This window comes from Stenella coeruleoalba (assembly GCF_951394435.1).
Source record: "Stenella coeruleoalba genome assembly, chromosome: 3".
NCBI lineage: Eukaryota > Metazoa > Chordata > Mammalia > Artiodactyla > Delphinidae > Stenella > Stenella coeruleoalba.
Window position 1 is genome coordinate 7,858,819 of NC_137148.1, and position 27,665 is coordinate 7,886,483.

A 27,665-nucleotide genomic window follows, 5' to 3' on the forward strand; every position below is an offset into this window, starting at 1 on the left:
AATAAGAACACTTCAATTTCATCAGTAACCTCAACCTGATTTCCACCAAAAGGTAGTCATGACAATGAGAAGCAATAATGAGGAAACTACAGTTAGTTCCCTTGCCCCTAAAATAACATTATACACACAGTAATGGCAAATGCATCTCCTGATTTTTTGCAGCTATTTATTTCAAAATAACATCGAGAAAAGTTGCAAGCAAAGTTCAATGGACTCTCATAAACCCTTCACCTAGATTCTTAGAGTTCCCTCATTAACATTTTATCGTACTTGTTCTATCATTCTTTCTCTCTGTGTGCATGCATGCATGCGTGTGTGTGTGCATGTGTATGCCCATAAACATATATATATATATATATGTATATACACATAGAGTAATTTTTTAAATCACCTCAGAATAAGTTTCAGAAATGATACTCTTCACCCTTATTTATCTCAGAAGGTTTGTCTAAAGAACAAAGACATTCTCCTTCATAATCACATTACAGTTACCAAAGTCAGGATATTAATACATTTCTACTATCTTCTCCGCAGACAGTAAAATTTCACCAGTTGTCCCAAGAGTGTCCTTTACAAGAAGAAAAAATTATTTTCCTGTTCCAAGATGCAATTTGAATCAAATGTTTCATTCAGTTGACATGTGTACTTTTTTTCCCCTTTATGATACAATAGCTCTTTTTTCTTTTGACTGGGTGATTTTTGAAGAGTAGAGACCAGTTTTTTGTAGAATGGCCTTCAGGTTTGGTCTGTGTGATGGTTCCTCATGATGAAACTGGTTATAATTTTTGGCTTTAATATCATGGAAATCTTGCTGTGGCCTTTTCAGTGCATCTAATCAGGAAGCTTATACTACCTCTTTGCCCCATTCCTAGCGAAAGTACCTTTAACTAGCTGGTTATCATGGTACTGGTCAGCTATCTTCATTATCAAGTCACAGGTTTTCCTCTGGCAATTAATATGTATTTTATAGGTAAAGACTTTGAGACTATATAGCTATCTTGGTCATCATCAAACTCTCACCCACAAATTTTGCATCCATTGATCATTTTTGCCTGAATCAGTTTTTAGTGTGAGTGTTGTCAAATTATAATTTTCTAATTAAATCATTCCTTCAACATTTATTAGTTGGCATTTTAGAGTAAGGAAGAGCAGTCCCTTCTGTCTCATTTGTTTATTCATTTATTTTTATGTTAGTGTTTACTCATAGTATTTACTCATAGTTGATTCACTGTGTTATAACCTGATACTATCATTACTTATTCTAACAATCAAATTGTCCCAGATTTCTTCAGTGAGCCCACATCAAGCTGGCTCCTATAACCTTTTGACCTAGTCTCATCATTCTTTGAGTACTCCCTTAATTTCTGAAACATCAAAATCTTCCAGACTCATCTGGAACTTTGGTTGTCCAGGCCCTGGAATCAGCTACTTCTCCAAGAAGGCTTGGTTCTTTTTTTTTTTATTTTTGGCCACACAGCATGTGGGATCTTAGTTCCTGACCAGTGATCCACACCCCCTGCAGTGGAAGCTCAAAGTCCTAACCACTGGACCACCAGGGAAGTCCCAAGGCTTGGTTCGTTTCAATGGAGAATGAAATTTAGAAACCAAGTACTGGGTATTAAGTGTGCTCATTGCTATTAGAATGACAATATTCTAGACCTTCTCAGCCACAGGAGCTGGGAAACTAGGAAATCAATGCACATGGATATGGAAACATACGTTGGCGCACACACACATATCTGCACATTTCACTTTTGCGGCACACACAATATGCCAAATAATATACTATACCCTGAGAATCAAAATGAGCATAATCCTATCGAATGATCTATATATTTTATAAAAGATTATTTAAAACCAGAGCTTTAAAATGGTATTCTGCATTAACTGCTGATCATTCTGAGTTCTTATTAATACACTCATAATTTTACCAATGATCAACTCATTTAAAGACTTCACTTATATTACCAAATTGCAGTGGAAAGACAATTCATTGTCCAGTGTGATGAAATAATTATAAGAAGTTATTATTTATTGTTATCACTTTTAAAAAACAAAAGTGATTAACATTTGTTGCAAAAGTACTATGCCTTATCTCTTGTGCATGCCTTACTCTATTTAATTCTAGCAAAGACAGTATGGGGTTGGTAGTGTTTTGTGGTCATTCCACAGATGAGGAAACCCCCAATTGCTGGGAGTCACAGAGCTAGATCACAAATCCAGGTCTATGGGTTTTCAAAGTGCTTTACCAATATTAGTTTTCTGGGGGGTACTGGCTTATTTTAAAGGCCTGGTGAATAAAACATAGATCTACTATTAAACCCTAGATCTAAAGTTTCCTGAATGTTCCCAAATATCAGCATCACATAAGAGAAGAAAATAATATAAACTTCTCTCCAATCACTTCTTAGAACTCTGGTAGATGAGGGTGATTAAAGAATTTTTCCGAACTACACACAGCCCAAGGATTCTGGCATGCTCCATGGGGAATTCCAGAATCTTGGTGAAGTGGGTATTTATGCCATGACCCTGTCCTTCTCCAAGGAGACCCTTCTAAAAGACTAACAGGGTGAAGTGGGCCTTTGTGGTTCAGATCTGCCACTAAAATAAACACTCTATCCAGGCATAAGCATCTCAGGTTCCTCCTCCTTCAAACCGCAAAAAAACACAAGTAGGTAAATTTCATTTTTATCTATCATCACTAATTCTTTGTTATATGTGGTTTTTTTGTTTGTTTGTTTGCGGTACGCGGACCTCTCACTGTTGTGGCCTCTCCCGTTGCGGAGTACAGGCTCCGGACGTGCAGGCTCAGCGGCCATGGCTCACGGGCCCAGCCGCTCCGCGGCATGTGGGATCTTCCCGGACCGGGGCACGAACCCATGTCCCCTGCATCGGCAGGCAGACTCCCAACCACTGCACCACCAGGGAAGCCCTATATGTGGTTTTTAAGCCGTAGAGTCATATTTATTTAATTATAAATAATAAAGAGGAAACAAAGGTGTTTTTCTAAAGGGGGCTGATTTTTACAAGAATATGGTGGCTGGATGCATCACACTAAATAATCAATGATGATTCTAACTAGGGGGAAAAGGCCACTTCCTAACATTGAGGAAATGCCCTTTGAATTATCTATCATTTGGGGAAGAGTAAATCAGGGTGATACCCATGAAAGGAGGAGAGGCCGCACAGTAGGAAGAGGGCTAATTGGGAATTAAGGCAGGTGATGACTCATGTCAAAGAGGGCAGCCAGGCGTCCCATGGCCTGACCTGCTGAGGAAGGAACGGTCTGCTCTGGCTTGATTAATACCTTCACATACATCTGTCTTCATCCCCTCAAACATGGAGCTAATTGAGATAAAAAATGAAAGTTTGAGAAAAATAAATTGCACCTACCTGGATCAGAGACAAATCCTCAAGCTGTAATCTGAAGAGGTAGTTTCTACAAAATACAAAAAGAGAGCAGTTTCATTTTTAATAGATCTAAAAAAATTACAGTACGTAAAAATTATGAGAATAAGGGGAAAAAAACCCAACAATTTTTGGCTTCTGAAGCAATCTCCTGTTAAGACTGTGTGTCACACAGTTTTCCTTGGAACTCAGAGTTCAAAGAGGCGTTCAATACGTCAACAGAAACACACATTTGAGACTGGTGAGAAAGCTAAGAAATAAGGGGTGGGGACTAAGGTATATCTAAATTATTAATCAGCTCTCTTAATCGATGTGAAATGGACAAGCGGAAGTGGGTCTTTAATGCTGAAACTGAGTTTAAGTTAAGCAAGATGATATAAAACCACTCTTCACGAGCCTTTATCCTGACAGATCACCTACATTCACCATGTTGTATAATTAAAACACATCCAGGTTTTGAATGCACCAATGGTCTGAGCATTACACCGCTCTGCCTCGCTGGATGGATTCAGTGTGTAATAAGTTTAGAAGCATGAACTTGTTGTCTGTCTGACTGTTTGAAAGAGTCAGCTCTGGCTGCCCAAGCGTGAAAGAGGAAGCCAGAGAAAAGGAAGCGATCAGCTTTCAACAAGGAAGGGGAAGAACCGTGAAATACACAACAGAGATCCGCAGAGCTGGGGGTGGGGGTGGGGGGGGGGTGTAGCAGTCACGTGAGACTTTGAACTGCAGTGGTGTGACTTTTAGAAACAACGGATTGGCCTCCAGCTCAAGCCATGAAGGAACATCTCCTTAACATCATGTAGATGAGAAGCTGGTGCAGCAGGAAAGCAACCCAAGGATGGATGGCAGAGAAGGTCCACCCAGGTGTGAGCAACGATGGCAGGGAGAAATTGGCATGTAGTGGGAAGCAGCCCCTCAGAACGCATGAGTGGGGAGGGGTCTCGGAGAAGCTGAGGCTATTGTTATAATGGACTGGTCCAAGGTGATTACTGTGGCATCAGGAGAATAACAAAACTCCCCCGGCACCAGCAAGAAACAAAAGTAAATGACTTTCATTCTCTGGGAAGGCGGGCAGATGTCAGAAGTGAACACGCTGTCCCAGTAGAGGTGACAAGGGACAGCCACGACAGGCCATGGGCACAGCCCTGAGAGAACCAAGAAACATCCCTATGGTGTGGATGCAACGGGGAGCACAAATCAACAGGGACGACTCCATCCCGGGCAGGCTGCTACCAGTAGCACGCATGCACTGCCGGAGGAACAGAAGGGATTCCAATCACCTTTAGGGCGGGCTCACGAGTCCCAGGCAGCGCCCCCTGCGCGCTCAGTGTTCTCACAATGTGCCCCCCGCCACGGGAACACTGCCATCCCGCACGCTGAAAACTGCCTCCTCAACCACTACAATGGCTTGTTTAACACACTCTTTCTGAGCCTCCAATTTAACCTCCGAAACAACACCAGAGAAGCAGTGCGTGGCACGTGGCGCTTCCCTCACAAAGCCATTGGGAGAAGCGTCCCCTCTCTTTCCTTACAGTCGAATCATCCCTCTATGCAGAGCTCAGGATGCCTTTGAGGAGGGAATGTGGCAGCAGAGTCTACTTCTGTTTAGTCTGCAAGTTTTCCACCAGAAAGGTCGTCCTGCGGCGGAAGGAATGAGAACTCAGCGCAGACACGGGGGAGCGGAGCCGAGCTGCCAAGGTAAACGCCACTGGAGGCTGCCTGGCATTCGAAGAGTTGCCAGGCTCTCACGTGATGTGGAACAGATACCAGCACAACTGCTCTAAGAGACTTTAGAGATCTACACGTACACACAGATAAATCTTTCAGATGAGGGGCTTAGAAGAGGCCCCAGAGGCAATTACTGGCCCCGACGCACTCGCACTCATTGCCTCTATGAGCGCCACGGCTCCCTACCCTCAGGCTGGCTACATCGTGGACTTCCAGCTGCAGGAAGCTGCCAACACTGCCCCTCCACTACGGGGGGGCAGTGTTGCCTAGTGGTTAAGGACATTTGTGTCCATCAACAGATGAATGGATAAAGAAGATGTGTGACATATATACAATGGAATATTACTCAGCCATAAAAAGAAACAAAATTGAGTTATTTGTAGTGAGGTGGATGGATCTAGAGTCTGTCATACAGAGTGAAGTAAGTCAGAAGGAGAAAAACAAATACCGTATGCTAACACACATATACGGAATCGAAGAGGAAAAAAAAAAAAGGTCATGAAGAACCTAGGGGCAAGACGGGAATAAAGACACAGACCTACTAGAGAATGGACTTGAGGACACGGGGAGGGGGAAGGGTAAGGTGGGACGAAGTGAGAGAGTGGCATGGACATATATACACTACCAAACGTAAAATAGATAGCTAGTGGGAAGCAGCCGCATAGCACAGGGAGATCAGCTCGGTGCTTTGTGACCACCTAGAGGGGTGGGATAGGGAGGGTGGGAGGGAGGGAGACACAAGAGGGAAGAGATATAGGAACATATGTATATGTATAATGGATTCATTTTGTTATAAAGCAGAAACTAACACACCATTGTAAAGCAATTATACTCCAATAAAGATGTTAAAAAAAAAAAAAAAAAAAAGAACATTTGTGCAAAGGCCAAAGCTCTGCCACCAGACAACCTGGGCGGCCAGGGGGAAAGCTGAGCACTGTATGCTTCAATCTTTTCAACTGTAAAATGGAGCTAACAGTCATATCTACCCCCGATGTTGTTGTGAGGTTTAAACCCAAGGAAAACACTTAGAATAATGGTGTCTGAGCCATTATCAGCACTCAATTAACAGTAGCTACTTCTAGGCAGTTTACGGAAAATATTAAAATTTCCAGCCATGTTGAAATTCTCAGCATCTTCTCCATTTAGGGAGAAGGAAAGAGCATTTCCGCCCTCCAGCAGTGGCAGGTTACGGGCATAAGCGGGCACATTTACCTCTGTGTGTTCAGGTATTGGGGTTGTTGTCAGTAGGGATGGTGGCGGCACCACTGGATTTTTAGGAAAGAAGATAACATTGTTTATCTTGTCTTGGTTCTGGGACCCAGTCATCCCACTCTTTCCAACTCACTGGCTCTTTTAAGAAAAACTTTTCTACAAATATTCCCAAAAAAGAAGCCATTCATATTTTTAATCAATGAATTGGTTGAGAGCTTTGATGATATTGCAAGGCTCTCTCTCTCTCTCTCTCTTTCTCTCCTCCCACCCCTGCCCCACACACATACACGTATACAAGCATGAATGCCCACACTACAGTATCTGTCTCTGAGAACTTTCTAGAAAGGCAGCTCTCATACACTAAGGAAGAGCTGGAAGGCCTTCACATAACTGAGGAAAGAAGATGGTAGTGTCCATGATTTTCTGTGGAGCTATGGGCAGGGTGACTGGACAGAAAAGTTCCAAGTCTCTCTCGTTGTGCTAAGGGTAGAAGGAGGTATAGAGCTCATTCTCTGGGTCCCGTTTTCAGGTGTTTTTCACGGAGGAAGTGTTATGGTCTGAATGTTGATTTCTCCCCAAAATTCGTATGTTGAAATCCAACCCTCAAAGGTGACGGTATTAGGAGGTAGGGCCTTTGGCAGGTGATTTGGTCATAAGGGTGGAACCCTCACAAATGGGATTAGTGCCCTTATAAAAGAGGCTCCAGAGAGCTCCCTTGCCCCTTCCACCATGTGTGGACGCAGCAAGAAGTTGGCCATCTGCAACCTAGGAGAGGACCCTCACCAGAACCCAACCAGGCTGACACCCTGATCTTGGACCTCCAAGCCCCAGAAATGTGAGACATAAATCTCTGTTTATAAGCCACCAGTCTGTGGTATTTTGTAAGAGCAGCCCAAATGGACTGAGACAGGAAGACACTGATTTACGATGACAAACATGCCACACTCTCAGCCTATTTCTCTCCAACAAAATCTAACTCTGCTGGCCACTTCTGCCTCTCAGGTCCCAACAGTCTGAAAAGGGACCCCTCTCTTCCCCCAGGCATTACCTAGGTGGATTTCAACCATTTACTCTTCCTTCCACAGACATCTGAGAACTATGGTACCCGCACAACCATCTCATCAGTAATCAATCAGTATGGCAGAGGTATTCAATAGGTGAACAGAAGGGGCAGAGAAGAGGGGCATGCTTACTAGGAAAAACAACACAGTAATTATGAGATACCATCACCACCACCACCATCACCATGCCCAAGACCCTAATAAAGAGAAGCACCAAGGTTTTGAAATTGTCCTTTGGTATTTCCTGGGTTACAAGATGTAAGGTGGTGATCTTTTAACCCATCCTCAATTTTTTTTGACCTAAAAAAATCATAGAACCCAAGAATTTGGAGCTAGGTTGTCATTAGAAAGTATATACCCCTCAACTTTTAGATGAGGAAACTTCTGTAAATTAGGAGGTGCACTGTGATTTATCCAAGATTATTAGGATTCAGAGAAAGGTCTATGATTAGAAACAAGACCCCCCACACACACTTTGCTGTCCCTTATCCCATTGTGCCAAATGGCGTCACTAGTCAGTCATCCAATGTCCCTTTCTAATTTAACTGGCACCAAACACACACACACACACACAAGGGAATCATTCTTACGGTACAATTATTTCGTCATCATTGTTCATTCACAGGTGCATTTACAAATCATTTTGAGACAATTCAAGTCTTAGCACTACTCATAACAAGCTTTTGACAAAATTCAACACCCATTTATGATAAAAACCCTCCAGAAAGTAGGCATAGAGGGAACTCTCCTCAACATAATAAAGGCCATATGTGACAAACCCACAGCCAATATCATTCTCAATGGTGAAAAACTGAAACCATTTCCACTAACATCAGGAACAAGACAAGGTTGCCCACTCTCACCACTATTATTCAACATAGTTTTGGAAGTTTTACCCATAGCAATCAGAGAAGAAAAAGAAATAAAAGGAATACAAATAGGAAAAGAAGAAGTAAAGCTGTCACTGTTTGCAGATGACATGATACTATACATAGAGAATCCTAAAGATGCCACCAGAAAACTACTAGAGCTAATCAATGAATTTGGTAGAGTAGCAGGATACAAAATTAATGCACAGAAATCTCTTGCATTCCTATACACTAATGATGAAAAATCTGAAATTGAAATTAAGGAAACTCCCAGGAGGGGAGGTGTGGAGAGTGACCTGTGCTCGCACACAGGCTGCTTGGCGGCGGCAGCAGCAGCCTTAGCATCTCATGCCTGTCTCTGGGGTCCCCGCTGATAGCCCCGGCTCCTGCCCATCTCTGGAGTTCCTTTAAGCGGCGCTCTGGATCTCCTCTCCTCGCGCACCCTGAAAAAATGGTCTCTTGGCTCTTAGGCAGTTCCAGACTTTTCCCGGACTCCCTCCCGGCTAGCCGTGGTGCACTAACCCCCTGCAGGCTGTGTTCACGCTGCCAACCCCGTCCTCTCCCTGGGATCCGACCAAAGCCCAAGCCTCAGCTCCCAGCCCCCGCCCGCCCCGCCGGGTGAGCAGACAAGCCTCTCGGGCTGGTGAGTGCCGGTCAGCACCGATCCTCTGTGCGGGAATTTCTCCACTTTGCCCTCCGCACCCCTGTTGCTGTGCTCTCCTCCGTGGCTCCGAAGCTTCCCCCGCTGCCCACCCCCGGTCTCCGCCAGTGAAAGGGCTTCTAGTGTGTGGAAACTTCTCCTATTTCACAGCTCCCTCCCACTGGTGCAGGTCCCGTCCCTATCCTTTTGTCTCTGTTTATTCTTTTTTCTTTTGCCCTACCCAGGTACGTGGGGAGTTTCGTGCCTTTTGGGAGGTTTGAGGTCTTCTGGCAGCGTTCAGTAGGTGTTCTGTAGGGGTTGTTCCACATGTAGATGTATTTCTGATGTATTTGTGGGGAGGAAGGTGATTTCCGTGTCTTACTCTTCCGCCATCTTGAAGCTCCTCTCAACAATTTTTTTTAAAAATTGTGAAGGATGAAACATACATGAAAAATTTGTGGAATTCCCTAATCACCTCCCTGGACCTCAGAATCTGACAAAACATAGAGTGGATTCCAGTATTCTCAAAACCCTGTCCTTAAACTATTTGGTCCCAAATACAATGCCAAGTATTTTTGCTTGGAAAAAATCCAGCTCAGCTAGCAACATGAGGGACCAGAAATCTCCCAAGACAGCTTGATCCATCACAGTTTAGGTCAACGACCTATGAAGTTAAAGGTTACAAAAAGAAAGAAAATCTTCTAAAGGGAATAAAAAATGGATACTCCCAAATGCTGGGTCACTCGGGCACTAAAGTAAGATCTATGGTTCCCTGCAATTGGCAGCTCTCCAGGGCACTGCAGAAGAGGCAACCACTTTATCTTACAATTGTAAGCACACAGAGGAGGAAAAACAATATATGTGAGGTTCACAAGAAAGGCTACCAACCTTTCCAACAAGAAGGAGTAATGCTTCTGGCTCCCAGCCAAAAGGAATGCTAACCAAATGTTTCACATAAGGTCAGTTTCTCTAGTAGGGCAATGCTTTGAGCAACCCAAAATATTTAAGTGGCCTCATTAATCTTCCTAACACCCCTAGATGTAAATAGGTAGTGATGAGGAATACAGCCATATTCTTCAGGGAGAAAGGCAGTGGTGCAGAAGGTTAAGAGATTAGATTCTAGGAGCGTATTAGTTGTGTAGCTTAGGGAAGCTAGTCTCTGTTGCCAGGTCCCCCCTCTCATCATAGAAGTACAAAGCAAGAGTTTAACCAGGCTGTAAAGGTTCAATTTTATGGCCATAGTAAATGAAAGTATGGGATCTTCTTTCCTTGGTGTGAACTTACTTTTTTTCAAATGCCTTGGAATAAAATTTGACATTGCACATTCAAATGTAGTAACCGTATTACTTTTAGGAGTGATATATGAGGAATACAGAAATCCAATCAACTGAATAATTCAAATCACAAAGCCATTTAATTTGGCAGATACAAACTGACAATTGTGAAGTCCATTCATCCTTCCCCCACTGGACACCTGAGTGTGTGGTCTCCCTCTTCACCAGAGTGTATTTCTTTTTGACCATAGGACTGAATAACTCATTCCTACCTCTCATCACGTCCCCCAGTGGCCTATTAGCAACAAATCACTAAGCACAACAACATAGTCTCTGAGGTAGCAGTGATGGCCTTAATAGACAAAGTTCATTTGTGTCTTCATGTAAAGTAATAAAATTCAGCCAGCATTAAAGAAAAGGTTGAGCCATCATGAGCATATTAACTAAATGACTCATTTTATCTAGAGAGACTATAAAACTCAACTCTGACCTCCATTAATTATGAAAGACACAGGTGTTTTAAAATGACATTCTCTTAGAATAACTCAGTTGGTCTCTGATGAATATAGCTATAAAATCAAAGGAAAAAATTCCAAGTTCTTATTGAACATGTAGGTCAGAGGCTTGCTTATAACTGAGGAGCAGAAGATGGAATAATTAAGAAAGACACACTTGCACTTGGCACTAAGAAAATCAAGTAAATTGAAAAGAGACAGTAAACCTATAAAAAATGTTTTAAACAACAGTGATAGAAACTTATGTTTGTTGTTTAATAAAAGTTTAGACCATTGTTGATGATGAAACAATCTGAGGATAGAATACCCACTGCACGTAAACTGTGACCACTTGGGTAAATGTGATAGTGAAGCTAGTCTCACCTGTACCTGTGCCAGCTTCATCTGCTCTGTGATTCCGTTCACTGCACGATTCTATCCTAACTTTGTCAATAACCCACTGGCACAAAGCCTGACACTGTGATTTCCTACATGACTCCCGAATTTTCAGTTGCATTGATAGACCTAAAGATTAAAATATAAGTGTGACTTTGAAGCTAAAGTAGTAACTATATCCTTTATAGCACAAAATGTTTTCATAAAAATTATTTTAATTATCTACATGTAAATATTTAATATCTCAATCACATCAAAATTTTAAGAATATGAAGATTTAATTTCAGCATGTAACCTTGTCATGTACTTCACAAACCTATCTATTCTTGCTATTCCTAAGACTTTCACTATGCCGATTGATTCTAAACAAATTCTAGGAGCCTTTATTTTTTTCTGTTATTATAACCATTCCGAAAATATCTCTTTAAAGTTCTTTTCCCATAAGTTTCTGGGACCTTAATTCAGTTTTAATATTACCAAGTTATTTTAAAGATACAGTGCTATATTTAAATAGTGGTATCACATTCAGATCACAGTTTTTGAATGCTGATTTTTTTTACTTTGCTAATGTATTTTGAAATATGGTGACACATGTATAATATTATAATGTCATATTATGAGCTACCTCCTCAGTCAGAATTTTTTCAACCCTCTTCAAAAAAAATAAATATATGTACTTTAGGCTATAAAACATTTTAAATAATTCTGATTTTATTATTGTTGTTGTTACCATACGTGTCTAGTACTCACTCTCCCAAAATTGTATTGGCTTATCTCATTACCTAGCCCAAAAAGTCTATTTTAAACCCCTGAAAAGTCTTGGTTACTATATATAGGTTTCAAAGAATACATCAAATCCAAAATCAAACCATTTTAATAGTGCTCTTATATGTTTAAATACCAAGATTAAAAGGCACAGAAGTAGATGGATAACCTCTTACTATTTTGCAAGTAGAATCAAATAACAAAGGTGGATTTTTAGTGGCATGCAACAATTAAGACCAGTGCTGTTAGCAAATTTCAGAGATAAGAAACCAGAAAAACCTTTTCCCATAAGCATATTTAGGGACAAAGTTACTAATCAATACTGTCAGTAATCACACTGATAATTTAAATTTTATTATGTTCTAAATATTATGTGCAAATCTCTGAGTGCTTTGAGGGTTACAGATGGTGACTTAACTGCTCTAAATTTAACTCATGACTTCTGCTTTTGCTGGTCCATTGGGTATTTGATTTGTTCCTTTCATTTTTCAGTTAATAGAGATCATTTTTCATTTGAAAAAATACCATGTTATTCTATGATTCCTTTCACCTATGCTTTCCTAGGAATATTCACTCTTCAAATTATCTCCATATACACTATTTTTCTGGGTTATCTTCAGAGTTAGTAAAATCTGAGATTTTTTTTCTCATGTAACTTCAAATAATCGAAGAATTACAGCTCATTTCTCAAATGCTCAGTCCCAGCTGATGTCATTACAACAAGCCACACTTTCAAATCTCACTCCCAAATCTTATCTTTGACCCTTGCCCTCAGCCACCAATCGTGATTGGCCATCAACCACTGTCAAACTCAGCTCTGAAATACTTCTCAAATCTGACTTGTCTCCATTTGCACTTTCACTGCCTAAGCTGAAGTTCTCACTACTGTCTCCTGATGCCTAGCCCCCGATTGCTATCCATACCTCCAAACTCTAGTGCACTCTGCACGCAGTTACGGTGGAAGCACCTCCCTAATGCAAACCTGAGCACGTAAATGTACGGCCTTAGAAATCTCCTGAGTTCCTACTGTCTTTAGCAGAGGTTCTCAAATTTTCCAGGCCAGGAGATTACCAGAGGCTTGATTAAACCAAATATTCCAACATTACTTCTAGAAAGCCTAATTCAAATGTTCCGAGGAGAGGCATGGCCATCAGCATTCTTGAAAGATTTCTCAGACAACTCTCCTGACTGCCGGAATTGGAACCACTGGGCTAGAGGATGAAATCCCAGCTGCTCCATAATATAATTCTCCAGCCTCATCTACAATTACTCCTCCTCTCCGTCATTAACAGGTCCAGTCAAGGTGTGTTCTTTTCAGTGTCATCAGGATCTCTGACTTCCCCGTTCTATGGTCCTTCTGGCAGGAAGACTCTCTCCCACCTGCCAGACCCCTAATTCCTCTCCGAGGCCCAACTGAAAAAGCACCTTCGCAGTGAACCCTTTTCACCCCCAAGGACCATCACCTTTCTTTCCTCTTGGTGTTTCCAAGGCCCTTTATTCAGGCCTCCCTGGAGAAATTAATTGCTTGTATTCCTCATATCCACCAGGCCAGGAGTGAGGAAACCTTTTCGTGGGCTAAGTAGCAAATACTGCACCTTTGTGGTCCTGTTGGAATGACTCATCTCCGCAGTGAAAGCAGGAAGGCAGCCACAGGCAATATGCAAATGAACAGATGTGGCTGTGTGCCAATAAAACTTTATTTAAAAAATCAGGAGGCCAACCTAGGGGCCTTAGCCTGCCAACCCTTGCACCAGGCTCTAAAGTCTTTATCAGGTAGAGACTGCTGCATCTTCGTTTCACCAATGTCTAGGATACTCCCTGGCACACAGTAGGTTCAATAAATATTTGATGAATGAAGAGTAACTATGTGAACTAATTCTGATGGACCCCATGTGGGACTGGTTAGGAAACAAGCTCTCAACACTCAAAACTTGCAGCACATACATGCACTCAAAGAGGCTGGTTAATTTTTATCACACTCCTTTGTTGACTCATTCAGGGAATATGGGAAAAGGGAAGACTGTATGTATATTTATAACCTAATAAGTCACTATTCTGCTAGGTCTATCTTCTCCCCACCTCCAGCAGAGAAGAAAACGCAGAGACTATTTTGTTTTTAATAACAGCGAAAGGAAGACAATGGTTGGGCGTCTTTCCCACAGGAGTGTCTGCAGACCACCTGTTTGTTAAAAGCTCACACTCTGGGACCACCTTCCAGCCCCCTGGATCCGCAGAGCTGGAAGGAGGGGCAGAGGAAGCTGCCTTCTGAATGAATGCCCCGGGTGATACTTAGGTACACTGCTGTTGGTAAATTCTGGGCAGAAAGGTACCACAGCAAGTAGACAAAGAATGGATTCTCTTTTTTAACACAGATTAGGTTAATTAATCAAACAGGCCTGTTGGCCGACAGGGGAGAAGAGGGAGACGGAGGAAGATAAGCAAAGAGAATCTTAAGAGCAAAACACGCCTATGAATCAAGAGCCAACAGGGAGAAGGAAATATTTAAACCTTAAAGTGCAGTCGAAAAAAAAATCCTGTTGGGCTGGGCTAAGAATGAAAAGCAGAAATAACAGCTCCATCCTTCCTTTCATCACCAGCTGTTTTCCTAAGTCGCATTTAATGTAAATACAATGTCAACATCATCATTACCTCGGATTTCTTTGCATGATGGGGGTTTACTGCTTTTTGGATTCACTCCTAATTGCTGATTTCACTCCACTTAGCAAGAGTTCCCTTTAATTGTATAAACTTGACTAAAATGTGTCCTTTGGAAAATGGAAAGAAGCTGTGGCTACTGCAAGCAGAATTGCTGATCTCGTAAAAATCTCCAGTTTTTCTTTGAATTATAGACTGCTTCCAACAGATTAATGCCAAGGTAAAACTTTAAAAGAAAAACAGTAATTATAACCACCAGAAAAAGAGAGAATTCTATTGGTCAGTTTTCAAAGGTGACACTTATGTGACTCTAAAATTTAGCTCCACTTGTTTAGAACCAATGGCAAAATCATTTTGAAAGGAGCAATTTACACTAATTACATAGAAGCCTGCTCATTCATTTAATGTGATCTTATGAGAACTTATGCTTGGAATACTTAAAGCAAATTCAGTCCCAGCATAACAAAAGAAAGTTAATCTTTCCCTTTTATCTTTATTTCTGAAGATTCAAACCATGGGCAAAACAATCGTTTAAAGTAATACACTAAAATTTGTCAAGACCAATTTGCTGTGACTATAGGAAAGACCAAGATTTGTCTTGAAAGCACTTGGGGTTTATTTATTTATTTATTTATTTATTTATTTATTTTGCCGTTTGCGGGCCGCTCACTGTTGTGGCCTCTCCCATTGCGGAGCACAGGATCCAGATGCACAGGCTCAGCGGCCATGGCTCACGGGTGGGATCTTCCCAGACCGGGGCACGAACCCGTGTCCCCTGCATCGGCAAGCGGACTCTCAACCACTGCGCCACCAGGGAAGCCCTAGTTTCTTATTTTTAGTAGTAAACATGCTGATTAGAAATCCGTGCTATTTGTCACACAGATACGTGTACAGAAATATCTTTCAATATACGGAAATAGTCTATTGACCGCAATGGCAAGTCAAAGAGTTCCGTACAAGGCACACACATGGCTCTCGGCTGGTACTCACATGGGTACCAGCATCCCTGCTATCCTTTCAATTGATATCTTCATAATGTTCCCGTTTTAGTAGAGTTGAAATTAAAAATTTCCCAAGACATACATAAATCTTGTATTTGTCATCAGTTATGATTTTCACCTGACTCAGTGTTGGGTCTATGAGCGTCAATCCCATCACCTTAATCATCGGCAGATGGGTGAGCCTCCCGGACTCACAGGCACTTGCGTGAGAGCTCACAGGTAAGTGTCCTTCCTAAAATATCATAGGTTGCAAGACTATGCCCTTCAATGATATGTTTCTATTACACTGAGGCTTGTTAGAGAAGAGTAAGATAACCAGAAGTCAACTTACAGGAACAAAATGAAGAAAGACCAAGAAACAAACAGAAAAGCTGGAAGAAACTCACTTTCTCTTTGATGAGAAGCTCTTTTTTTCATTACTATTGTATAGCTTTACACTACAAATATATGGCTAATCTGTCAATGCCCTGATTATTGTCAAACACTGCTTTGTGTATGGATCAAGTTAGTTGCCATTAGGAATAACATTTGAATTCGGCACAGAATCACTTGTCATGCATACACTGAACCCAAAACACTAAAGACATATTCATTTGGAGAAGAAAATGTCATCACTCTCTCTCAGATCTGCTGTTACAGTCCTATACACCACGAAAGTGAAACTTTTATCAACTTTGTGAACTATTATTACTGTCATTACTTTTATAATTATACACAAACCTCTAAACGTCAACATAGTCTTTCATTTGGAATTTTCATGTATATATAAAGTAGAAACTTTTTTTAGTGGGTTCTTTTAACAGAGAAGTATACAAATCATCCATGAACTATTATTCCAGTAGTGTAAACAAACAAATCAAATACTGCGGGGACATTACTGAAAAGGTTAACTGTGATCATTTCTGAAATTGTGTTTTTTCTTTATGCTTTACAGTATTTTCTACAGTCTCTAAAATGAAAGTGCCTGAGTCTCATCACTGAAAATACAAACATGATTAGTTTTTAAAGAGGCATGGGTAAAAGAGAATATGAATATCAATGCTTTTAAAATAATATGAAAGATTATGTGCACCTTGGAAACGGTCAATTTAAGGATCCTTCCAGAAATTGCATGAATTCAGATGCAACTACCTTCGGGTACTATATAACCACAAATCACCTAAAGAGAAGTGGCTTTTTGGGTTGGTTTTGTTTTTTGTTTTTGTTTGTCTTTGTTTTTGTTTTGCAGCAGGAGAACTTCTTTTTGCAAAGAATTTTTAACTGGTTTCAATTTCAGGAACATAAAGTATCTCTGGTATAAAGTGAAACCATCCAATAAATGGCTTTACAAGGCCTAGTGCTAACTATGAAAAAACAAAAATACTATCACTGTATTTTTCCACTGCTCATATATTTAAACCATTACGGATTTCTGCAATATACACCTGCTATCTAAACTTCTTTTGCTAGGTCAAGCCCTCCTAAACAGGAATCTGAGTGCTGGGTTATTTTTAAAATTGTATAACTGGCTCACACTCCCTCTCAAACCTTCTGAGCCTCATCCCAGCAACTATCTTATGTAAAATTGCTATTCTCCGCACTCAGTGGTATCTGCCTGAAACGCATATGCACACGCATGCGGAAACCCACAGATACCCACACAGCTGCCCCACCACGTCATGCTTACAGGATGCCTGTCATTGTGACAATCTCTCTTCCTGGATTATTTCATTTAATCCTCACAACAGCTGAAAGGGGTAGAAATAATTATATCAACTTTAAAGATAAGAAAATTAGACTCCGAAATGGGCTCAAGGTCATGCAGTTAAGCAAGTCCATCTACCCCTTTCTTTCGTTTCGTTACTGAGTATCCACAATGTACCACGTCCTGTTCTAGAATAGAAATACAGCCCATGCTCCTAGGGTTGCTTATCTGAAATTCAAGTTTAACTGCACATCCTGAACTTTTATGTGCTAAGTCTGGTGATCCTATATTGCTCCTGGTCAATATGCCATAGTGCAAGCTAGGTTGATTCAGTGGGTAGGCCAATCCCTCCCATGGCTGGTCTGGGACTGTGGTGAAATGAGATGGATAGAGACCTTGAGAAACTCTGGGATGGAGACTTCCAGGAATGCTGGGATAGAGACTTCCGGGGACACTGGGATGGAGACCTCCAGGGAGGCTGGGATGGAGACCTCAAGGAATAAGAGAATGGAGCCCTCTGGGGATACTGGGCTGGAGACTCTCAGGAATAGGTGTCCCCTGGGGACAGTTCTCAGGTGCTGTCTGCAGTCAGGACAGAACTACGGTGATGTCTCTTCCAAATCTTCATTTTCTCAGTGGCTTCTCACATCCCCATTAGGAGAATCTGTGTCACTGACCAAAAGCCTACCACCTGCAGAGTGTAGGCATATATGTGACACTGCCCTGTTTGTGTAGTGCCAAGGACCTCCAGAAACAATGGAGTGTCTTTCGAGTCAAGCTCACAGGAAAACTGTTTCCAAAACTCTTTAGAGTTGAATGAGACATGCAGGATTCAGCTACACCAGTTGAGGTCATAGTTGCACCTGCTACCCCAGCAGGGGGCCCTTCCCCTTGGCTAAGGGTGAGAGTCCGTTTTCCCTAAGGATTAGCTTTGGGGTTTAGAGACTGCTACTCCCTGTGTCTTGCCCAACTGTAGACATCTGGAATAAATCTGCTACGACTCCAGCCCCCCTTTCCCTAAGTGTCCTACCAAATGCAGAGGGTCACACATAGAAATCAAATCCTGGAAATAAATATGGTGAATCAATAGGTATCTTTGAGCTTCTGCCCGGAGGAGAAAGTGTGCTACATTTTAGAGAAAACAAGAAAAGACAGCCACATCCTCTACCATCTGGTACGTCACTATCTGAGAATGGGAAAGGGGAGAGTGAAACATGAACAGAAATAATGCAATAAGTGCAGTAATGAAGAGAGATGGCAGGTGTGCCAACAGAACCGTACAGAGCAGGGAACATAGCAGCTCAGTCCCAAAGGAGGACCCTTGAGCCAGATCTTTACAATGAGTATGAGTTCACCCAGTGGATAACTTGAGATGTGGGTGGGTGGTTAGCTAATATTCTAGGAAAGCAAAAGAGATCACCAAATCCCAGAGGCAAGAAGGAGAACATTCTATAGTTGTGGGCAACATAAATAATTCCTCGTGCCTGGACTATGTGAGAATGAAAAGTGTGTCTCTATAGGATGTAGGACGATGAGCCAGAGGGTCTGATGGGCCACACCAGAAGAGCCTAATGAATCCAAATTAATCCAGAAGATCCCTGGAGAAAATAGTATTTCTATAACATAAGGGAAGGCATACAAGTCATAAGAACTCCGGTAGGAGCTACTGAGGCTTGTATTTTTAAAAGATGACTTTGGCCATGGTATGCAGAAGGAGGAGAAAATCTGGAGGCCAGGAGACCAGTTAAAAAGCCCTGCAGGGCTTCCCTGGTGGCGCAGTTGTTGAGAGTCTGCCTGCCGATGCAGGGGACACGGGCTCGTGCCCCGGTCCGGGAAGATCCCACATGCCGTGAAGCGGCTGGGCCCGGGAGCCATGGCCACTGAGCCTGCGCGTCCGGAGCCTGTGCTCCGCAACAGGAGAGGCCACGGCAGTGAGAGGCCTGCGTACCGCAAAAAAAAAAAAAAAAAAGCCCTGCAGTGCGTGGCCCAGGCTCCCAGTGATGGAATTTGATGGAAGTCAGCATTAGAAATCCCCCAGCTAGTCCCAATGGGCTGAAGTAAGTATAAGAGTACCAAGTAAGCCCATCCAATCCATACTCACTGTCCAATCAATAAACACTAAAAGAGATACAAGTGACATGTTAAGTGCCAGGAACTAAACCGACTTCTGTCTGTTCATTTAAGTTATGACCGTACGTCTTGAGTCTTCAAGTGTTGGGTGGATGAACGAGGTCTTCTTAAGATCTGAGAGCAAAGGCAGTGATTCTAGAAACTGTTCAGTGTTTGTCCAGAGCTTAAGCCAGATTTAGCTTCACTCACGTAGAAATTGCACAACCTCTCTTGCTATGAAACGTATGTTTCATAATCTAGTACATTTGGACGAAACAGATAACGTGCACTCCTCTGCCTAAAGTGCTTTCCTTGAAGGCCAGAAGAGTCCAAAATCTACAAATCATCTCTTTGGGTTATTATGTCATTTTTCCTAAGAGATGAACATAAAATATTTTTTAAACATCATCCTCAAACACACTGGCAGGATAGGTGATTGGAAGGCAGGGATTACACATGTTTTCTAAGGAAGTCATGGTAAATACGAGGGATGCAACACAAGATCTGTTCTGATTGGGTTCCAGTGGCCTCACCTTCAAACTAGAAGGTCAGGCACTGACCTGGAGACAGGAGCACATGCTCCTTAAGAGAAATAAATAATAGCAACTCCCTTGAATTCTCAATTGACTGGTAAATATCATAATGGGGGTCACAAAGAAAGGTAGTGATGCGTGTTGGAATGGGTATCAAGGTCTTCTGATGTCTAGAATTATGATGAAGAGTATACTGACAAATAAGAACATGGTTTTTGGACTCAAACTTTGACTGAAACCTGGGTCCATCTTTGATTCAACATAATAAATGTGTCCCTGGGGTAACATTTATCCACCTTCTGCCTCAGTTTCCTCATCTCTAAAATAGGGATGGTGACAATACCTACCTCTCAGGCTTCACAGGTGGAAAAAATAAATGAATTCATGTTAGAACTGCTCCTGGCACTTGGGAAACACCCAATAAACTCCTGCTATGAAGAGCAGCAGCCATCTTATTAGTTGTAGCACACTTCATGACACTCGTATGGAATCTCATTCTTAGATTAAATACTACTTAGCACTCGTCAACTATGGCAGAGAAACTTGTGTAACTGCAGAGATGTCAAATGAAGTCCGAAAATATCTGCGGAGGCAAAATGTAAGCTCTCTCACCTTGCTCCTACAAGAAGTTCTTTCTGTCCTGGGTCAAATGTTAACTGCGAGAAATCCACAGCATTCTTCGCTCTGAACTCCTGCAACCAGGGGCCAATTTCTAAAGAGGAAAAATAAATAAATAAAAAGATAAAAATGAATTTTCTTCCCCCCTCTGGGGACCACAGACAACGCACATCAGGTAGCAAACGTTACAGTTCAGAGGATTTGAAGGGCCCCCCAGGTGATCATTTAGGGGCCACTGGAGGTTTCTGTCAGGGTGTCACATAATCCACACTGAGAACGTGTAAAACATAGAGGGCAGCCGCCCAATAAAAAGGAAGCGAAGCATCAATGCTTGGTTGTGATTTACAAGCCAGATGTGCATTTTCCTTTTGCCTCTGGACTGGGCAGAAAATAACACAGCACTCAGACGATTCATTAGAGGAATATTGAATGCAAACAAGATCATTTCCTGTGCAGCTTGATGGGAAGGAGCCAAAGATGTGGGAAAATCACAAAAGCCACAGAAGCACCATCTGCCTTCTTTCAAAGTGGACATTCCATCTCCCTGTCCTTTAGATTTCTATTTGGGCCCCAAGATTAGACTAGTTAAACACTCTCAGTCCTTTCTAGATGAGAAATTCACAGTCAATTCTAGGCCTCATTTGCATTTTTTAAGGGAAATCAGAAAATAGCCACTCTTTAGAGACAGGTTTTTTACAAGCACTGTTAACTCCTATTAAATGTCCTCCAGCCTAGAGTCCGATTATTACAACATGAGAGTATTTGAAGAGGGATAGAACTCAGCCTTATTAGCCATTTTTGCAACTTTCATTAGCTCATTTCTGACACAGAAAAAATCTTCAGTGAGTTGTCTGCCAGTTGTGCTGAACCTTATTGTTATCCTTGACAACTAACCATGTGATCTGATTGTCTTTTTTTTTTTTTTTTTTTTTTTTTTTTTTGCGGTACGCGGGCCTCTCACTGCTGTGGCCTCTCCCGTTGCGGAGCACAGGCTCCGGACGCGCAGGCTCAGCGGCCATGGCTCACGGGCTTAGTTGCTCCGCGGTATGTGGGATCTTCCTGGACCGGGGCACAAACCCGTGTCCCCTGCATCGGCAGGCGGACTCTCAACCACTGCGCCACCAGGGAAGCCCCTGATTGTCTTTTTCCTTGAGTTTAATATTTTGAGTGATGTCACACTGAGTAAACAGGTGCATGACAACTGGCAAATCGACAGTTATTGGTTTGCGGAAAAAGTGTGTAGCACAGAAATAATCTCTTCCACAAAACCAGATGCTAAAAAAAGGTCTAATATGGAAATATGCCCATGTCTTAACACATGTCTTGTAGAAAGGCCTTTGTTGATGTAAATGAGGTAGATTATTTCCAAGCAATAGCTTTGTGTAACAAATATGGCTTTTCTCTACTATCAGTTATTGGGGGAAAAAACGGACATGAACTGAAAGTTCTATTCTGCTTAAAGGAAACCAGTGTTGAGTTATATAGAGATCTGTATTTGGTTTTTGATATTTTCATGTTATCTTGACTGTTTTTAGTATTTTATATAACATTCTTCATTTTATAGGCAAGTCAATTTTTTTTAAAAAATCCTTATTTATTGCAAAATAAGTACAAGGTCCTGGAGCTATAAAAAGATGTTAATAAATGATCTGTTCCAGGAGTTTTTAATTCAGTTAGGGAAGGAGCACAAATATCTTCTTTAAACACAGTATCTATAGATACAAGATCTTTACAGGTATTTATAGGGTTACAGGAAGTATTCATACACAGAAAGGAGAGATGACTGAGGGGCTTAGGGACCAGGAAAAGAGAGATCTGACCAGAGATTCACAGAACAGATGTATCCTGAGGAAGCAAGAGTGCCATGTGGAAGACATGGTGCCCTCTGTGGCTGTAACTGGTATTGCTCATGTTCACTCCTATGGGGCCCCAGATCAGTTTCTCTGCTCTTGGGCAAGAACACTATGGCTCTTATGTTTGCATTGCTCACTGCAGTTCCTGCAGCTCAAGGTACAGTAGCTTGAATGTATAGGCAATACTAAATGGGTGGAATGAAAAAGTAAGAATAAGCTAAGGTTCTGTCTGTCCGTTTTTTTTTTTTTAATGAATTAAAAAAAATTTTTTCTTAATAATTTTTTTTCTAATTTTAATAACTTTATTTTATTTTATTTTATCTTCTTCTTTCTTTTTTTTCTCCCTTTTATTCTGACCTCTGTGGAGGACAGGCTCTTGGTGGCCCAGCCAGGTGTCAGAGCTGTGCCTCTGAGGTGGGAGAGCCAAGTTCAGGATGCTGGTGCACAAGAGACCTCCCAGATCCATGTAATATCAAAAGGAGAAAATCTCCCAGAGATCTCCATCTCAACACCAAGACCCAGCTCCACTCAACAACCAGCAAGCTACAGTGCTGGATGCCCTATGCCAAACAACTAGCAAGACAGGAACACAACCCCACCCATTAGAGAGCGGCTGCCTAAAATCATAATAAGGCCACAGACACCCCAAAACACACCACCAGACGTGGACCTGCCCACCAGAAAGACAAGATCCAGCCTCATCCACCAGAACACAGGCACTAGTCCCCTATACCAGGAAGCTTGCACAACTACCTGAACAAACCTTAGCCACTGGAGACACAAACTAAAAACAATGGGAACTACAAAGCTGCAGCCTGCGAAAAGGAGACACCAAATACAGTAAGACAAGCAAAATGAGAAGACAGAGAAACACACAGCAGATGAAGGAGCAGGTAAAAACCCACCAGACCTAACAAGTGAAGAGGAAATAGGCAGTCTACCTGAAAAAGAATTCAGAATAATGATAGTAAAGATGATCCAAAATCTTGGAAATAAAATGGAGAAAATACAAGAAAAGTTTAAAAAGGACCTAGAAAAACTAAAGAGCAAACAAACAGTGATGAACTACACAATATATGAAATTAAAAATTCTATAGAAGGGATCAATAGCAGAAAAACTGAGGCAGAAGAACGGATAAGTGACCTGGAAGATAAAACAGTGGAAATAACTAAATAACTACTGCAGAGCAGAATAAAGAAAAAAGAATGAAAAGAATTGAGGACAGTCTCAGAGACCTCTGCAAAACATTAAACACACCAACATTCGAATTATAGAGGTCCCAGAAGAAGAAGAGAAAAAGAAAGGGACTAAGAAAATATTTGAAGAGATTACAGTTGAAAACTCCCCTAATATGGGAAAGGAAATAGTTGATCAAGTCCAGGAAGCACAGAGAATCTCATACAGGATAAATCCAAGGGGAAACACACCCAGAAACATATTAATCAAACTATCAAAAATTAAATACAAAGAACAAATATTAAAAGCAGCCAGGGAAAAACAACAAATAACACATAAAGGAATCCCCATAAGGTTAACAGCTGATCTTTCAGCAGAAATTGTGCAAGCCAGAAGTGAGTGGCAGGACATAGTTAAAATGATGAAGGAGGGGCTTCCCTGGTGGCGCAGTGGTTGGGAATCCGCCTGCCAATGCAGGGGACACGGGTTCATGCCCCGGTCTGGGAGGATCCCACATGCCGCGGAGCGGCTGCGCCCGTGAGCCATGGCCGCTGGGCCTGCGCATCCGGAGCCTGTGCTCCGCAGGGGGGGAGGCCACAACGGTGAGAGGCCCACATACCACAAAAAAAAAAAAAAAAAGTGATGAAGGAGAAAAACCTACAACCAAGATTACTCTGCCCAGCAAGGATCTCATTCAGATTTGACAGAAAAATTAAAAGCTTTACAGACAAGCAAAAGCTAAGAGAATTCAGCATCACCAAACCAGCTTTACAACAAATGGTAAAGTAACTTCTCTAGGTAGGAAACACAAGAGAAGGAAAAAACCTACAATAATAAACCCAAAACAATTAAGAAAATGGTAATAGGAACATACATATCGATAATTACCTTAAATGTAAATGGATTAAATGCTCCAACCAAAAGACATAGACTGGATGAGTGGATAAAAAAACAATACCCATATATATGCTGTCTATAAGAGACCTATTTCAGACCTAGGGACACATACAGACTGAAAGTGAGGGGATGGAAAACGATATTCCATGCAAATGGAAATCAAAAGAAAGCTGGAGTAGGAATTCTCATATCAGACAAAAGAGACTTTAAAACAAAGACTATGACAAGAGACAAATAAGGACACTACATAATGATCAAGGATAAATCCAAGAAGAAGATATAACAATTGTAAATATTTATGCACCCAACATAGAAACACCTCAATACATAAGGCAAATACTAAGAGCCATAAAAGGGGAAATTGACAACAACACAATCATAGTAGAGGACTTTAACACTGCACTTTCACCAATGGACAGATCATCCAAAGTGAAAATAAATAAGGAAACACAACCTTTAAATGATACATTAAACAACATGGACTTAATTGATATTTATAGGACATTCCATCCAGAGACAAAAGAATACACATTCTTCTCAAGTGCTCACAGAACATTCTCCAGGATAGATCATATCTTGGGTCACAAATCAAGCCTTGGTAAATTTAAGAAAATTGAAATCGTATCAAGTATCATTTCTGACCACAACGCTATGAGACAAGATATCAATTACAGGAAAAAATATGTAAGAAATACAAACACATGGAGGCTAAACAACACACTGCTTAATAACCAAGAGATCAATGAAGAAATCAAAGAGGAAATCAAAAAATACCTAGAAACAAATGACAATGAAAACACAACGACCCAAAACCTATGGAATGCAGCAAAAGCAGTTCAAAGAGGGAAGTTTATAGCAATACAATCCTACCTTAAGAAACAAGAAACATCTCAAATAAACAACTTAACCTTACACCTAAAGCAATTAGAGAAAGAAGAATAAAAAAAAAACCCAACGTTAACAGAAGGAAAGAAATCGTAAAAATCAGATCAGAAAGAAGTGAAAAAGAAATGAAGGAAACAATAGCAAAGATCAATAAAACTAAAAGCTGGTTCTTTGAGAAGATAAACAAAATTGATCAACCATTAGCCAGACTTATCAAGGAAAAAAGGGAGAAGACTCAAATCAATAGAATTAGAAATGAAAAAGGAGAAGCAACAACTGACACTGCAGAAATACAAAGGATCATGAGAGATTACTACAAGCAACTATATGCCAATAAAATGGACAACCTGGAAGAAATGGGCAAATTCTTAGAAATGCACAACCTGCCAAGACTGAATCAGGAAGAAATAGAAAATATGAATAGACCAATCACAAGCACTGAAGTTGAAACTGTGATTAAAAATCTTCCAACAAACAAAAGCCCAGGACCAGATGGCTTCACAGGAGAATTCTAGCAAACATTTAGAGAAGACGTAACACCTATGCTTCTCAAACTCTTTCAAAATATAACAGAGGGAGGAAATCATTCCCAAACCCATTCTAAGAGGCCACCATCACTCTGATACCAAAACCAGACAAATGTCACAAAGAAAGAAAACTACAGGCCAATATCATTGACGAACATAGATGCAAAAATCCTCAAAAGAATACTAGCAAACAGAATCCAACAGCACATTAAAAGGATCATACACTATGATCAAGTGCAGTTTATCCCCGGAATGCAAGGATCCTTCAATATACACAAATCAATCAATGCCATACACCATATTAACAAATTGAAGGAGAAAAACCATATGATCATCTCAATAGATGCAGAAAAAGCTTCTGACAAAATTCAACACCCATTTATGATAAAAACCCTCCAGAAAGTAGGCATAGAGGGAACATTCCTCAACATAAAAAAGGCCATATATGATAAACCCACAGCCAACATTGTCCTCAATGGTGAAAAACTGAAACCATTTCCACTAACATCAGGAACAAGACAAAGTTGCCCACTCTCACAACTATTATGCAACACAGTTTTGGAAGTTTTAACCACAGCAATCAAAGAAGAAATAAAAGGAATACAAATTGGAAAAGAAGAAGTAAAGCTGTCACTGTTTGCAGATGACATGATACTATACACAGAGAATCCTAAAGATTCTATCAGAAAACTACTAGAGCTAATCAATGAATTTGGTAAAGTAGCAGGATACAAAATTAATGCACAGAAATCTCTTGCATTCCTATACACTAATGATGAAAAATCTGAAAGTGAAATTAAGAAAACACTCCCATTTACCATTGCAACAAAAAGAATAAAATTCTAGGAATAAACCTACCTAAGGACACAAAAGACCTGTATGCAGAAAATTATAAGACACTGATGAAAGAAATTAAAGATGATACAAATAGATAGAGAGATATACCATGTTCTTGGATTGGAAGAGTCAACATTGTGAACATGACTATAGTACCCAAAGCAATCTACAGATTCAATGCAATCCCTATCAAACTACCAATGGCATTTTTCACAGAACTAGAACAAAAAATTTCACCATTTGTATGGAAATACAAAAGACCTGGAACAGCCAAAGCAATCTTGAGAAAGAAGAACGGAGCTGGAGGAATCAGGCTCCCTGACTTCAGACTCTACTACAAAGCTACAGTAATCAAGACAGTATGGTACTGGCACAGAAACAGAAATATAGATCAATGGAACACAATAGAAAGCCCAGAGATAAACCCACGCACATATGGTCACATTATCTTTGATAAAAGAAGCAAGAATGTACAGTGGAGAAAAGACAGCCTCTTCAATAAGTGGTGCTGGGAAAACTGAGCAGCTACATGTAAAAAAATGAAATTAGAACACTCCCTAACACCATACACAAAAATAAACTCAAAATGGATTAAAGACCTAAATGTAAGGTCAGACACCACCAAACTCTTAGAGGAAAACATAGGCAGCACACTATGACATAAATCACAGCAAGATCCTTTTTTGACCCACCTCCTAGAGAAATGGAAATAAAAACAAAAATAAACAAATTGCACCTAATGAAACTTAAAAGCTTTTGCACAGCAAAGGAAACCATAAACAAGACAAAAAGACAACCCTCAGAATGGGAGAAAATATTTGCAAATGAAGCAAATGACAAAGGATTAATCTCCAAAACATACAAGCAACTCATGAAGCTCAGTATCAAAAAAAAACAAACAACCCAATCCAATAATGGGCAGAAGACCTAAATAGACATTTCTCCAAAGAAGATATACAGATTGGCAACAAACACATGAAAGAATGCTCAACATCATTAATCATTAGACAAATGCAAATCAAAACTACAATGAAGTATCACC

General features: G+C 40.9%; 1 protein-coding gene across 6 annotated transcripts in view; it reads right to left on the minus strand.

Moving 5' to 3' along the window:
- The window catches only part of SEMA5A (semaphorin 5A), a 477,874-nt gene that overhangs the window by 237,136 nt on the left and 213,073 nt on the right, over positions 1–27,665 (minus strand). For all 6 annotated transcript variants that reach the window (XM_079918531.1, XM_079918532.1, XM_079918535.1 and 3 more), the window contains 2 exons: positions 20,442–20,541; positions 3,394–3,439 (listed from right to left, as the gene is read on the minus strand). In XM_079918531.1, the coding sequence (XP_079774657.1) occupies positions 3,394–3,439; positions 20,442–20,541 (146 nt within the window). The remainder of the gene's footprint in view (positions 1–3,393; positions 3,440–20,441; positions 20,542–27,665) is intronic.